A 13,013-nucleotide genomic window follows, 5' to 3' on the forward strand; every position below is an offset into this window, starting at 1 on the left:
GCACCTGAAGATGTGGCTGGTGAGCAAAGCCACACGGAGGAGATGCAGAGCGCCGCAGTCTGTAATGCGATCGCAGTGACTCGGTGGTCGGTTGGGAGGAGTGGACACACGCCGCACAGGGAATCAAGAGAGGGCGTCCAAGGTTCGCGCGCTGCAGAAAAGCAGAGCCACCAACAGCGACAGACCGATAGATGCAAATGATTCACAGCTTGCCGCTGACGGAACCGATCAGTGGGTACAGGCGATGAAGGTGGGTGTGACCAACAAGCAGCGTCTGTGTGTCGGTCGCGGTCGCTTTAGCCGGGGTCTGGGTATTCTATGTGGACGATTGGAGAGACAGAGTGCAGTGAGGAGGAGTGGGGACGAAGGTTAGAGATAGACGATGCACCAGACAGAACAAAGACGAGGCCGCCTCCAAGGGCTGCAGTCTGGACGAGCAGATGGAAGGTTCGTGAGGACCGAGGAGGCTAACTTGGAAGGTCAAGGTCAAGGAGGGGAGCACAAAGTGTCCAAGTACGAGGGCGGTCACGGCTCTGATTGGCTGTGCTTATGCACCATTTGTAAGCTGCACAGCGGCACAATGCAGTCTCTTTTATCTTTCTCTCATCCTTTCATCCTCTTCATCTACGAGCGTGACCTCGGGTAGCGCGGATTCTCCTTGCAAACCAATTTGAAACGGCCCAGTACCTGCCTCAGCCAGAACCCTGCAGCTCCAAGGAATAGCCAGCTCTCGACGAACCGATCATAGGCAGCAACGAAGAAGATATCGATCAAAACAGAAAAGGCGACCGAGCCAACAATGGAAAAAAAAAAGGAAATATGCCAGGCTGACTTGAAAGATTACTTACAAGAGCCGCGCCTCGATCCTGATTCCTGACGAGAAAGCACAGGCATTATCAATGGGCAGACGGGAGGGTATCGGGTGCAGTGGCCAACATGAGCGATTAATGGCGGCCTCGTCGGCTGTGGCTTGTCCATCAACAACACGACTCCCACTCTACTAGCAAGGAACAAGGAATCAGGACGCATGAATCAGGATTAGGATAACCCCAAGGATAAGTGCCGGTGATCATGCTGGTGGTTATCTCTCCGTTTGCAGGTGTCTGCATGCTTTTTCCGATGTTGGACGGCTTACTCCATGCGGAAAACGATCAGCGAAGGTCTGAAGAAGCAAAGAATCCATTTGTAAAGACCAAAGACAAGCGCTTCTGATGCCAAAAGTATGATTCATTATCCGAGTCTAAACCACCAATAGCGTTGTCTAGCAGCGGCACTGCTTCGTCGACAACCTAAGCTGAAGAATGCTAGTGGCTGTTCCGCCGTGGCAAAGACTGCTAATGCATGACAGAGGCAAGGATCTATACTTGCGCTGCAGTCTAGCCTTGGTGTTGGAACTTGGATATTAAGGCGCTTCCGTTCCAGCGCCAGTTTGGCTGATAGTTGGAGGCTATCCTGGGCGCGCTATTTGGCTCAACTGCTCTAGTATGAAGATGACCTTCTCAAACTGGTTTGAAGACATTCTGATGAGCGGATGATCTCAATACAATTGTATCACCCGATAAAGCTTCCTTCATCGAATTTATGCCGATGCCGAAGTACATCGTCGGGGCAGACTATTGTACTCCAGGATTTACTCACAGGTCAATCGCCATGAAGATATATACAAAGTACGTATGATCAGCGCGCCACTAGAAGACTCTATAACGAGTCGATAGATGGAACTAGAACCTTCACATGTGAATTGTCCGCCCGAGCCCTAACCGGACTGTTGGGAAAGGAGCGAGGGTTGCAGGTGCGCTTCGTCGGTTTGAGAACGTCGATTCTCTTCATATCCTGCAACTACCTCACCGTCCTTCACTGCCCTCTTTTTGATTAGAAAGCGATCAGGTAAACCAGATACTCTATATTTCTACTTCTATTCTCATCAATTCAAAAGTACAGTCTCGACTCAGTCCGGTCTAACCTGTTGCCCCTTGACCATACGAAAGTACATACTTGCATCGCATCCCACAACATGCATGCTATTCTAACCTCTGAACCCAGAATAACCGCCGCCACCAGGTCAAAAACCAACCCTAGCCAAGCCAAGCCATTCTTCTCCATTCCAATCTGGCAGATGACCACGGTGCACTGTGCCTACCACACTAGAGCAGACTAGACTAACCGGTCATCTGCCCGACGGAGACCCGGGTCGATCAGGACCGTGCGTCCTAACTCTCCCATCAGACAAATCCGTTTGGTTCTTCTCGCAGTACTAGTCCCGTGCCATGCAAGATGCGGCATGGATGTGGATGTGGGTGTGGCCAGAATCTAAGCACAGAGCTCAGAAAGCGCCTAGCATGCACCTAGTTCGGCCCCTAGGGGTCATCAGCAGAGCAACCTGTTACCAGGAGGGGTCTAGCACCGCGACACAAATCAACGGTCTGTACTCCGTATCCTGTGCTTTTGAACTAGACGGGCTAGAATGCTGCGCGAGTGAGTCACGGCGATCGGGAGCTGTGCGTTCTTTGTCCGACGTGAGCTGAGTATATCGACTGAGGAGGCAACGATCTCTTGCGGGTTGAAGACGGCATTTGCTTTTACTAGGTACACTGGGTTAAAGAAACCCCAAGATCCTACCCAGTGCTACTATGTTGTGCCTATACTACTGCCTGATTTGTGACGGATTCTGTCAGGGATCTGTACCCCGCTACATAGACCCATGTCGAAGCTAGGATGGAACTGGAACCTGGGGAAAGGGTCTCTGGTTGGCGTTCATCATTCTGAGACATGCTGCTTATATTGCACACGATTTACACGTCCAGTGATATGACCTGATCATGTCAAGAGACTTCTGAGTGCTCACATCCCCTCTAACTCGCTCGCCATTGACGACCAGCTTCATCACTGGCCCATGCGCACTGGTTGCAGCATAGATCAAGATTAATGCTGATGTTAGACCAGTAGAATGCTTCAGAACTACGCCTGCCTGCCCTATCTCCTTCAAGAAGCGTCTGTCTCAGCCTCTCTTTACTGTCACCCAGGACCTCTGCTACGCAGCCAGGACAAACCGGCGTTTCATCCCAGACATCCCGCTCCTCCACATCCAACTCCAGCTCGAGCAACTTGGAGTTACTAACTCGATTGCTTGATCACCGCGCCCGGTGCTTCTCCTCCAAAGCCATCACGAGGGTCGTGGGCTCTCTAGAGAATCAAGCGAGTTAAGCAACGCCTTCGCTCGCAGCACACTTACTCAGGGTTCCAACTTTTATAGACCTTCGGAGGATTTGAGGCATAGTATAGATAGGGCTACGGCGTTTCTTTTCGGGGGTCTAGCTGGGCTCATCATTACGACTTACTACGAACCTGCCTACTTTTATCTTGGTGATTTTGGCCCTTGTCATTGCTCCTTCCCGTCGACGCCTTCTAGCGATGCAGCTAGCTGGTACTAGTATTTATCCAGTTAGGGGATAGTCAGGACCGTATCTCGGGTTTACTTTGACCTTGATGTTGTCACCCACCGAATAGTACATGGAGTCTCATAGCTGAAACTAGAAACCCTGGTCCACGGTGTTCGCTCGAGCCTTTTCAGCTCGCTCCCATTTGTGATATGGCCCATGGGTACCCTTCCCACGTCTCGTCTTCGTACTTATCCCAGATCTTCAGCGCAGACGAAGGCAGACATGGAGGCAGAGACAGGACTGGATTATTCGAGGCTGCTACTTTGAGTGAGCTGATCCGATGGATTATTCTCAACTTAGACCATAGCGCTTTTCCCGTCCGAGCGTGCTGGTTCTGCATCCATTCGCCGCGGCAGCGAGGCGGACTCGATCAGACTAGAGTCGGGAGCGTTTTGAGCTCGCGTGGACTTGGACTCGGGTATTTATTATCGCACCACTGCATGCAGCTCTCGAGAAAAAAAAAAGCAAGAACTGCGGCAATGGTAAGCTAACGGGCCTAAGCTCAACATTGAGTTCAGACTCGGAAGCTTTCCTTTGTTCAGTTTCTCTAGGGCACGTGGTTTCTTGCAAGCCAGCAATTTTGAGATGATGTCTGTCTAGGTGTTCCTCTTCTCACTTCCCTTTTCAAGTCATTCTGGGGCAGAGTCCAGATCGTGAATACTGACAACCAGGGCTCATGTCTATCAAAGTATCATGATCGCGTATTCTAGCATCTGATGAAGTTGAAAACAAAAAGAAGTTCCCGGTATCTCCTATCCGCTAGGATGCCACGTGCGTAACGTAGAGCTGAATTTTGGTAGTATCTCATCCTTTGTTCTCTCTTTCCCCGACATATTCTGCATGTAAGATGTGATGAAATCGCAACAAAGAAAGTTAATTTAGTTCTCCGAGGTATCATCTCCCAGCCTAGCCGCTGCAGCTGCAGGCTTCCTTGGACTGAGGATTGATCTGATGACCATCCATTCTTCTCCCCAGCGACGCTGCGAGCCTATCGATGTATGAACGCGGGCAAGACGGAAGACAAAGAAGCTCAGCAGACCTCTTAGGTTCCCGCGGGCTGGCCGCCGGCCGTCTTGAAGTCCTTGTTCTTTGATAGATGTAACCCGCACTTACTTGACGTTGAGACAGGCAGCAACTGGCCTGAACTAGCCTTGAGTTGACTTGGATTAGTAGTAGTGTGACGGCGAGGACACTGCTCACTATGAGAGTACTCCGCAGTTGTAGTCCTCTCAGACCTAATATGGAGTGTCGTCTAGCGACCGTTTACCCGAATAAGTAGGATGAATGAACGTCCGCCCAAGTGGCAAGCAGTCGTGTGGACCCGGGGGCGGATCATACCGGTGCTCTGTAGACCAGATGATGATGACGATGATGTCTTGCACAGGTATTGGAGATTAATCGGCTGGATGAGGTCTGGAGATACCTAGGATGAGGCTGAGCCCGTCAAGCGCTAAATCATTGCATCACAATGACCAGCGTAGGTGTCGCAACTCAAAAGATAAGTATCAATCCGATACAGAGTAAAGGGGTCGCTTGGCTGTGAGAATTGCCTGACTCAATGTCATGGCGAAAACCGAAAAGGTTAGGTCAGCAGACCAACCGTTTCTTCTGTACTCAGTCGAGTATCTATGACTTCAGTCGGGAAATCATACTATCTGCTGCCCTCGTGCTTCGCCGTAGGGCAGAGATCCGATTACCCGCAGTGACGAAGCAGCCCCAGCGACATGGGACGAAATATAGATCACATGCCAATTGGAAGGCGAGCCGGGGCCAACAAACTCACATTGGCCTGAGGACGGAACCGCACATCAGCGACCATATGATGGGAAAGGGATATCAGAGGCTGAAGATGAGTGCATGACAATATCATGACATAACCAGACTCTCCAAAGCTCCAAGGCTCAAACTCAAAACTCAACTGACCGGGCGATGGAGAAGGCAAAGTGCGCCAATGCCAGTCACGTTCTGCCCTGGAAGCCAAGCAATTGCTAGGCTGATCTGGTGTAGCGCTGTCCACTGAAGTATTGAATCTAAGCCATAAGGAGAATAGACAACCCCGCAAAAAAGGACCAATGGGATCGAGTCCATGCAGACGTGGACCTCGTGACCATTCTAGCCCCATTCTAGCGTCAAGGGGTAAAATCAAGGAATAACGGCCGAGAATGAGGGGAATACAAATGGATCTGCCATCTGAGACAAGTTGAAGGGGCGAAATTGATAGATATCGAGAAATACAACGATAGCATGATCGAAAGATCATGAATGCAGCGAGAGAATGGCGAGATTGAGACGCGTACGCAGGAGGCGACACTTGGACGGACGAGGCGATCAACAGGGAACTGGAAGCGTCGCTGGGTCGGCCCCACCGGGCGAAAGGTCAGCTGCCCGTACGATTTTGCTGCACTCGCGGCCTCAGACAAGTAAGTCCCTGCGCTGGCCCTGCCGACCATCTCCAGACTCCAGATCTCCACGTTGGTAAAATGAGATAGAGTCAAGAAGAGACATGGAATAAAGAAACAATATACTCAATGACAATCTGGTTAACGAGAAACGCCACACTTGACAGCTGTGAGGCATGTTCTGTTGAGGGCGACGGGGACTGGGCTCGCAGTCTAGACCGTGGGATCTCCGCTTGCAGAGTCTGCTCGATCAGCCGGATTTCTTCTTTGGGAGTCCCGGCGCCCAGACGTTCCAGAACCGCCAGCACCACGACAACCAGAACTCACGATGCTCCCACTCTGGTCTCGCGAAATAAGAACTTGCTCTCCCTCGGCCAGTCTTCCCTCCCTTCCTCACGTCTCCCATCCCGTGCTCTTTCAACCACCATCACCACCTATCCCACCTATACTTCACACCCCAATTTGCTTCCTACAAAAAGGATCCTAATAAAAGCTTGTCAACTCTAATTATATCTACAACCCACCGGTTACCAATTCAGCCAGTCATGGCTGTCAACGTCCTCCCTGAAGCCCTCTCCAAACCCAACCCGGCCAACATGAACAAGCGCCTTCCTCCGCTCGCCGATAGATCCTCTCTCTCCTACAGACTTACCAACCTCTCCAAGCAAAAACTCGCCCGCGAGGCTACCGCGCCTGACCCTGATATCCGTCGCTGCCTCGGCCACTTCCGCATGCACGTCCTGTCCGTCGAGTTTGCCCAGCAGGAGATGGCTACCAAGATTACTTCATTTGAGTTTGAGGATGACAGCGAGTCAGAGGATGAGGAGGCCCAGAGTGAGCAGAAGCAAGGGTCTATCACGACGACAACTACATCAACTTCTACTACACCATCCCAGCCTGAAGTCGAGGGTGAGGTTGAGACACAAGAGACCGCTTGTTCAACGTCAACGACAAAGGACTCGGACCAGACTATTCATGTACACTTCGAGGTCGTCAATCCCACGCCTTTGTCTGAGGAGAAGGACAAGGATGCTGGCATCGTCGACAAGGGTCGCCGGTGTCTAGAGAAAGCCCAGAAGCCGTTCTGGCCCTCGCCGGCTCAATGCATGCCTGTTCGCATTGCCGGTTGACTCGATTCGACTGATTCATCATCTCACCTCACCTGACCTTCACTCCTATCTATAACGACGACATCAACTCCTTGAGACGAAAAGCACCTCGACACCTCACCTCTCACCTCATCATCTTTACTCCACCACTACATACCACGGAACCCTTAATCACGTCACCTCACCTCACCTATTACTTCCGTGTGACGACCTTACGATTATTACGACCATCTTCAGTTCCTTATACCTATTCAACCACCATTATTCATCTTCTCTTCCTGGCGCTTTGTTATATACGGATTGGACTGGATTGGAGCACGAGCAATCAAAATCTGGATTGACTTGATTAAGCTGGTTATGCTTGGAGTTATCTTTTGGAAAATTGGATTGGATTGGACTGGCGTGGACAAAAGCCAATTAGCATACCATACCACTGCATTCAACTGTATTTAGTCTACTACTGGTAGTATATACTCTAGGCTATATACTACATTACCTGACTTGCTTTACCACATGTACCATAGCGAATTAATTACAAGATAGTCTCCATAACCATATCTATGTATCAACGTAGACTATGTAAACCCATAGTTCCGTCGCATCAGCTCGGCTGCAAAGCTCAAAGCCGTACAGCCGTTCCCCCGACCCATCCCGCGTGACTCAACTCAGGAACCTGATGTCCCGATTTACCCGAACCCCAAGGCCCAAGAATAGGAGTTAGGGTCAATGCAAAAAATGGCAAAAGTACCACTCCAGCGGTCAAGGGTAACCCCAGGTAAAAGACTTACCCACTCCGTCTCCAAATCTTCAATTAAGCTGAATCGTACGTCTCCGGGGCCCCATAACCCATACCCCTTGGAAGTTAGAAAGAGCAAGATAACCGCAGGCTAATCCGGCCCCAAGGAACAGGAATGGGAGCGACCTAACATTGCCACGTCAACCGAATCGGGCGAACACCGACTCACCGAGGTAACGATTACCAATCTTCCTTAGGGTCATATGGACATATGGGGCTGTCTCGTCGGAGTAACTTGCTTGATCACCTCCGGGATTCGGCACTTACAGAATCTACCTAGTCTAGGATCGTTTATTATTCTCCGGGCAGGACTTCGACTGCAGGGGCCCGGCCGGTTGGATGGTTGGTTGGTCTTATCTTGATTTTGCTTGCGAGCCCTAAGACCTAGCTAGGTAGAGTTACCCGTCATAATTATTACTGGTAGTTGCTTGCTCAAGCCGGAGCCTCGGGCTGCAGTGTAATTCAGGTAAAAAAAGAGTAGATCTTGCTCTCCCTGCATTAATTCTGCAATTTCGTACTCTTAGAAAATCTTTTATGTATGTACGTACGTATGTTGTTCTAATCGTGGGTTTCTGAGAGTCTCAATCAAGTCAAGTCAAGTCAAGTCAAATCAGTCTACTGATATACCGATTGCCAGGTGATTATCTCGTTAGCCGAGTGTAGAGATCTTTCCTACCACAGTGAAGCCCTCCATGCCACCGAGAGAAAATTACTCCGTAGTACACATAGATAGGGCCGTTTTGAGGAAGAAGGTAACCCTAGGCCTAAGCCTGTCCCCATTTGCATCTGACTGAGGCCAGACCCTGGGCTTAACACTAAGCTTCCAATGGAAGCCGCAGCCGGAAGCCTGCGAGCGATAGGGCTCTTGATTATTACATACGTACATATAGCACTGGCCGATGCGGTGTTAGGTGTAGAGTGCATAAATGTAGCAAATGAGATTCTTGTAAGTAAGTGGATAGAATAAGTGGGATTGTTAAACAGTACATATAAAGTAAACGAAAATGTTCCTCAATCATCTGAGACCCAGCTGTAAGCATCATCCTCATCGTCGTCGTCGTCCGAACCGTCCGAGTCATCAGAGTCGTCTGAACCATCTGAATTGTCTTTGTCTTCATTCTCGTCGTCCTCATCATCATTATCATCACTCCCATCACTACCCTCATCTTCATCCTCATCCTCCTCATCCTCACTATCCTCGCTATCCTCCTCAGACGTAAAGCCCTCACCCTCCCCAGATCCCTCCTCGCCACTGCCGCTCTCAGTCTCGACCCCAGTCTCACCCTCAGTCTCACCCTCAGTATCAGTTTCACCACCACTGTGACTCGCGTTTGTCGCCGCAATCATGCCCACACCTATACTCACGGCTGCTGCCCCCGCAAGACCAGCGCCGAGGCCAGCGCCAATTGCTCCACTGTTGCTATTGTGATGCGGTTGATGTCCGTGTCCTCTATGATGTGGCAGATCATGACCATGACCATGACGCGAGACCGTAGCAGTCCCCACCCCGGCCCCGGGCCTCTTCTTCGAAGAAGAGAAGATCTTCTTGAAGAGCCCGGATCCCTTGCTGTTCGGAACTACAGCCAGGACTGGAGCTGGAGCTGGAGCAAGGCTTCTCTGTTTCTGTCCTTGTCCCTGTTTCTGGTTTTGCTTCTGTGGCTTCTGTTGCTGTCGCCGCGGGCCCTGCCATGTAGCTCCAGCTCCAACTCTAGCCCTAGCTGTAGCAAGTGGGCCACGAGAATGAGCATGGCCATGTGCTGGTGCTGGCGCTGACGCAGGCGGGGGCCTAGCCGGGACGAGGCTCCTACTCCCGCCTTGAACTGCACCGATGCCCGTGCTAGTAGGATTAGGAAGACCCCGAGGAAAACTACCTGGGGTAGCACTTTGAGACGATATTTGCGGTCTCTGACCCGCACCCGTGGCCATTCCCGCTCTGGGCTTCGCCGGCTTCTGGGCGTTAATGGTTGGCTGTTGCCCTTGCTCTGTTAAAAGAGCACACGGCGAGCTCGCATCATACAGCTTGGGCGGACGAGGTGAACCCGCGCCTGGAGCTTGAGTACTAGCAACGTGGACTGGACTTGCCATTGCCATTTCCGGGGCTGTACTCGTAGCTGTACTAGTCTGAGCCGGAAAGCGCCTGGTGGGAGGTGGGTGCGGGACGGGAGGAGGGACAGGAGCAGGAGGGTATTGCGAGGTACCGCTAGTAGTAGAAATAGGCTGCGGAGCACTATGCTGAGCAGGAACAATCGATCTGCCGGCGGAAGTCTGAGTCTGGGTCTGGGCTGGATGAAATATATTCCTGTCCCTGCCCCTGTCTTTGTTACCAACATGCGATTTGCGGCGGCCCGGGCATCGCGTTTAAGAAATGGGAGGGTTGGTTTGGATTTGCATTTGCACGTAAAGGCCTTAGAGGGAGAGGGGTGGCCCTATATGCAGGTGACTCTTCACTGGCAGTAAGCGTGTTTGTTGCCGGCATCTGAGGGTACGTGAGGGAACGTTGCAGGTGACAGCGCGGTATCTGCGGTGGCAGGGTAGACTGTATCTGCGTGACGGATTGATCGTTGTAGCTGACGGGTGCCGGTGCCTGGGCCTGTGCCGCTGGAGGTTTACTACCGGGTGCAGTCAGTGACCTGCTAGGCGGCTGGCCCACAGGGCGTCGGGCAATCTTCATCCTGCTTGGATTGGATTCGGGTCGTGAGTCTTGCGGAATGACAGGAGGGGACGCCCGCGATGCATCCTTGATGCTGTCATGGGCTTGGATTTGGACTTGAGCTGGCTGCTGGGGCAAGACGACGCCAGTGATTGACAACGTATCAGCATCACGACACAACGTGGGGCCTGGCATTGGCGAGACAGACGTGTTTTTGGCTGCTGCAGACTGCGAGTTGATATCCGGACCAACTAAGCTCGAGATGTCCGAGAGGGCATCGACATTGGTGGCCTGGTCACTATGGACCTCTTGTGCGAGTGCAGGTGCCTTGGCAGATGGCACAGATCCAGCGTGTATCGGGGTAGGACCGGGCTCCGTCTCCTTGAATGCTGACTTTCTCATCTTCTTAATAGCAGAGATGATCTGCTTGTAGTTCTCATCCTCTCTATCGCTGAATCTTGCCATGGAGAGATGAGTGCAGCCCTTCATCGAGTGGACTTTCTCGCTCTTCAAACCAAGAGCTGCAGTATGTTTGGTCAAGCTCTATAAACAAGCAAGATTAGCCCAACATTCTAAGTCTTGGATATGAATGGCCTGCAGACTGGAAGGGAACTGAACTTACACAAACCTGCTGTGGCGACGTCGGAACATCCTCATAGCAAGAAAGCACCTTCATTTTCATCCGCCCAGTCACCGCATGGCTCTTGAAGCTCTCGGTAATACCACGAAGAGTACCCGCGCTTCTATCTACCCATGCAAGGTCCTCCAAGTTCGGATGTGGCAAAGTCTGTGGCAGCTCAACCGGGCTCAACCCTGGTATATTGTCTCTCGCACAACTCGTCAACAGAATCGCCCAGAGAATTTCCGGCGACGTACGTTGCGGCGTACTCAGGAATATAACACCCTGAGCGCACCCAAGGATATCAGGGAATGGCGAGGAAGATTGCATGAGAGCATCGTTCAGACACTTGATCAAGTCAGCAACGGAATGCGTCAGCCAGCCACTCATAATCAAAGCACCAAAGTCAAATGAAGTGCACCATCTCACTCAAACAAAATTTAGATAGAGACAAGAAATATAGACCTACCGATTCAATAATAAACCCTCCAAAACCATGGCAAATATACACCAACGGCCTTGATGCCGGTACACTCTCCCTCACCCTTGCAAGCTCGGAAAGAAGCACCCTAGACGCCTCTCGTAAGCTACCATGAAGCTCTCCGCAATTCCAAAGTGCATTGACATCGTAGTTGAAAGTAAGCACTCTGGCCCCGCGAATATCCTTCGGAATAAAGTCCCGCAGCCAGAAGAGCGAGGGAGATCCATCCTCGGATTTGGACCTGGACTCCCAGGGTGTCAGGCCGTGGACGGCTACAATGTCAATAGCCTTGGCTTCATCGTGTTTCTCGGGCTTGGGAATCTTTGTTAGGCAGATGAGTTTAGGTTTTGAGAGGGTGACCTGTGGGATTTGGTCCCTTTCGCTGTAGGGATGAGGAACGGGTGTTTTGTATGTCGACATGGTAACTCTGATTTGGATGTGTTCAGTGCTGAATGAACGGCCCAGAGAAGAGATGTATGTATCCTAGGTCCTTGTGCAAGGGCATCAACATTGACTAATGATGTTTGAAATGGAAATGTAGAAACGGGACTGTACAAGCGATAAGGTAGGTGAGCTGCGGATAGACAAGGCAGGCAGGGAAAAGGCTCGGTAAAAAGAAGGCTCGCTGGCACACCGCAGCTGGCGAAGAGAAACGGAGGCATGGGGAGGCATACAGGAGGGAATGAAGGCGCGTGGTCCCTCTCGTAGGGTCCCAGAGCCACAGAGCCGCATGGATATTGCGCCAAGGGTCATCACACCCTCATATCAAGCCCCAGACCGGACCCTGATGCGGACATCCCAGACTTCTGCAAGCAGACGGGGGCCAAAATGCATCTACTCCATCGATATCAGACCATCCAATGCTCTATAGCTTGGTCCTGCCACGTAAGGCCTGCAAAAACCCCTGGGGTATAGGCGTCTGGCGTTGTGGCAGTCAGCCACTAAATGCGCAGGATATCCAGTGAGGCTCCAGGACCATCTGGGGGCCACTTGAAGGACCGGGCCTTTCATCGAGCAAGCCTTGCAGTTGTCATCAGCGTCCGCTTCGCAATTGGCTATAGATGTCTCCTTTTTCTCGTGGCATCAATCGCAAGCAAGCACAGTCACGGCGTGTCCGATATCTGACCCGTACCCAGAGTATCTCAACTACGTGTCAGGGACTGTGCGCACCAACGATTGAAAATGGAAATATCGAGTGGCTTTCGAAGACTGCATATCCGTTCAGCTCTACAGCCTTGTGCCAAATATAAACAGGGAAGGAGTGACCCTGTGTAGGGAAGCAGGGTTGATCCCGTTTCCAGTTCAGATCCAAGATCGTCTGGCCACGACCAACGCAAGCCAACCCTACTCCGTACTCAAAAACACGCATTTACTTTGCAAACAAAGCTAGCACAGCCTATACGCCATGTCCAAGTCTCAAACACAACTTGCAAGGATTGTGGATAGCCATGGGGAAAAAGTAAGCCCTTCTTGGCCCTCGTGTTAGCCCCCTAGGCAGCGCGGCTCTCGCGATTCCTCG

General features: G+C 51.5%; 2 protein-coding genes across 2 annotated transcripts; one reads left to right on the forward strand and one right to left on the reverse strand.

Moving 5' to 3' along the window:
• Positions 1 to 6,384: 6,384 nt before the first annotated feature.
• BDV17DRAFT_284747 (uncharacterized protein) lies at positions 6,385 to 6,969 on the forward strand (the record flags this gene model as incomplete). The annotated part of the gene is made up of 1 exon (XM_073760583.1): positions 6,385 to 6,969. The coding sequence occupies one exon, from the start codon at positions 6,385 to 6,387 to the stop codon at positions 6,967 to 6,969; it is 585 nt and encodes a 194-aa protein (XP_073611206.1).
• Positions 6,970 to 8,755: 1,786 nt separating this feature from the next.
• BDV17DRAFT_295484 (uncharacterized protein) lies at positions 8,756 to 11,914 on the reverse strand (the record flags this gene model as incomplete). Its single annotated transcript, XM_073763067.1, has 4 exons — positions 8,756 to 10,026; positions 10,073 to 10,937; positions 11,017 to 11,361; positions 11,483 to 11,914. The coding sequence occupies 4 exons, from the start codon at positions 11,912 to 11,914 to the stop codon at positions 8,756 to 8,758; spliced, it is 2,913 nt and encodes a 970-aa protein (XP_073611207.1).
• Between the last annotated feature and the right edge of the window lie 1,099 nt (positions 11,915 to 13,013).

Source organism: Aspergillus undulatus, assembly GCF_047715775.1.
Source record: "Aspergillus undulatus strain CBS 261.88 unplaced genomic scaffold BDV17scaffold_69, whole genome shotgun sequence".
Taxonomy (NCBI): Eukaryota; Fungi; Ascomycota; class Eurotiomycetes; order Eurotiales; family Aspergillaceae; genus Aspergillus; species Aspergillus undulatus.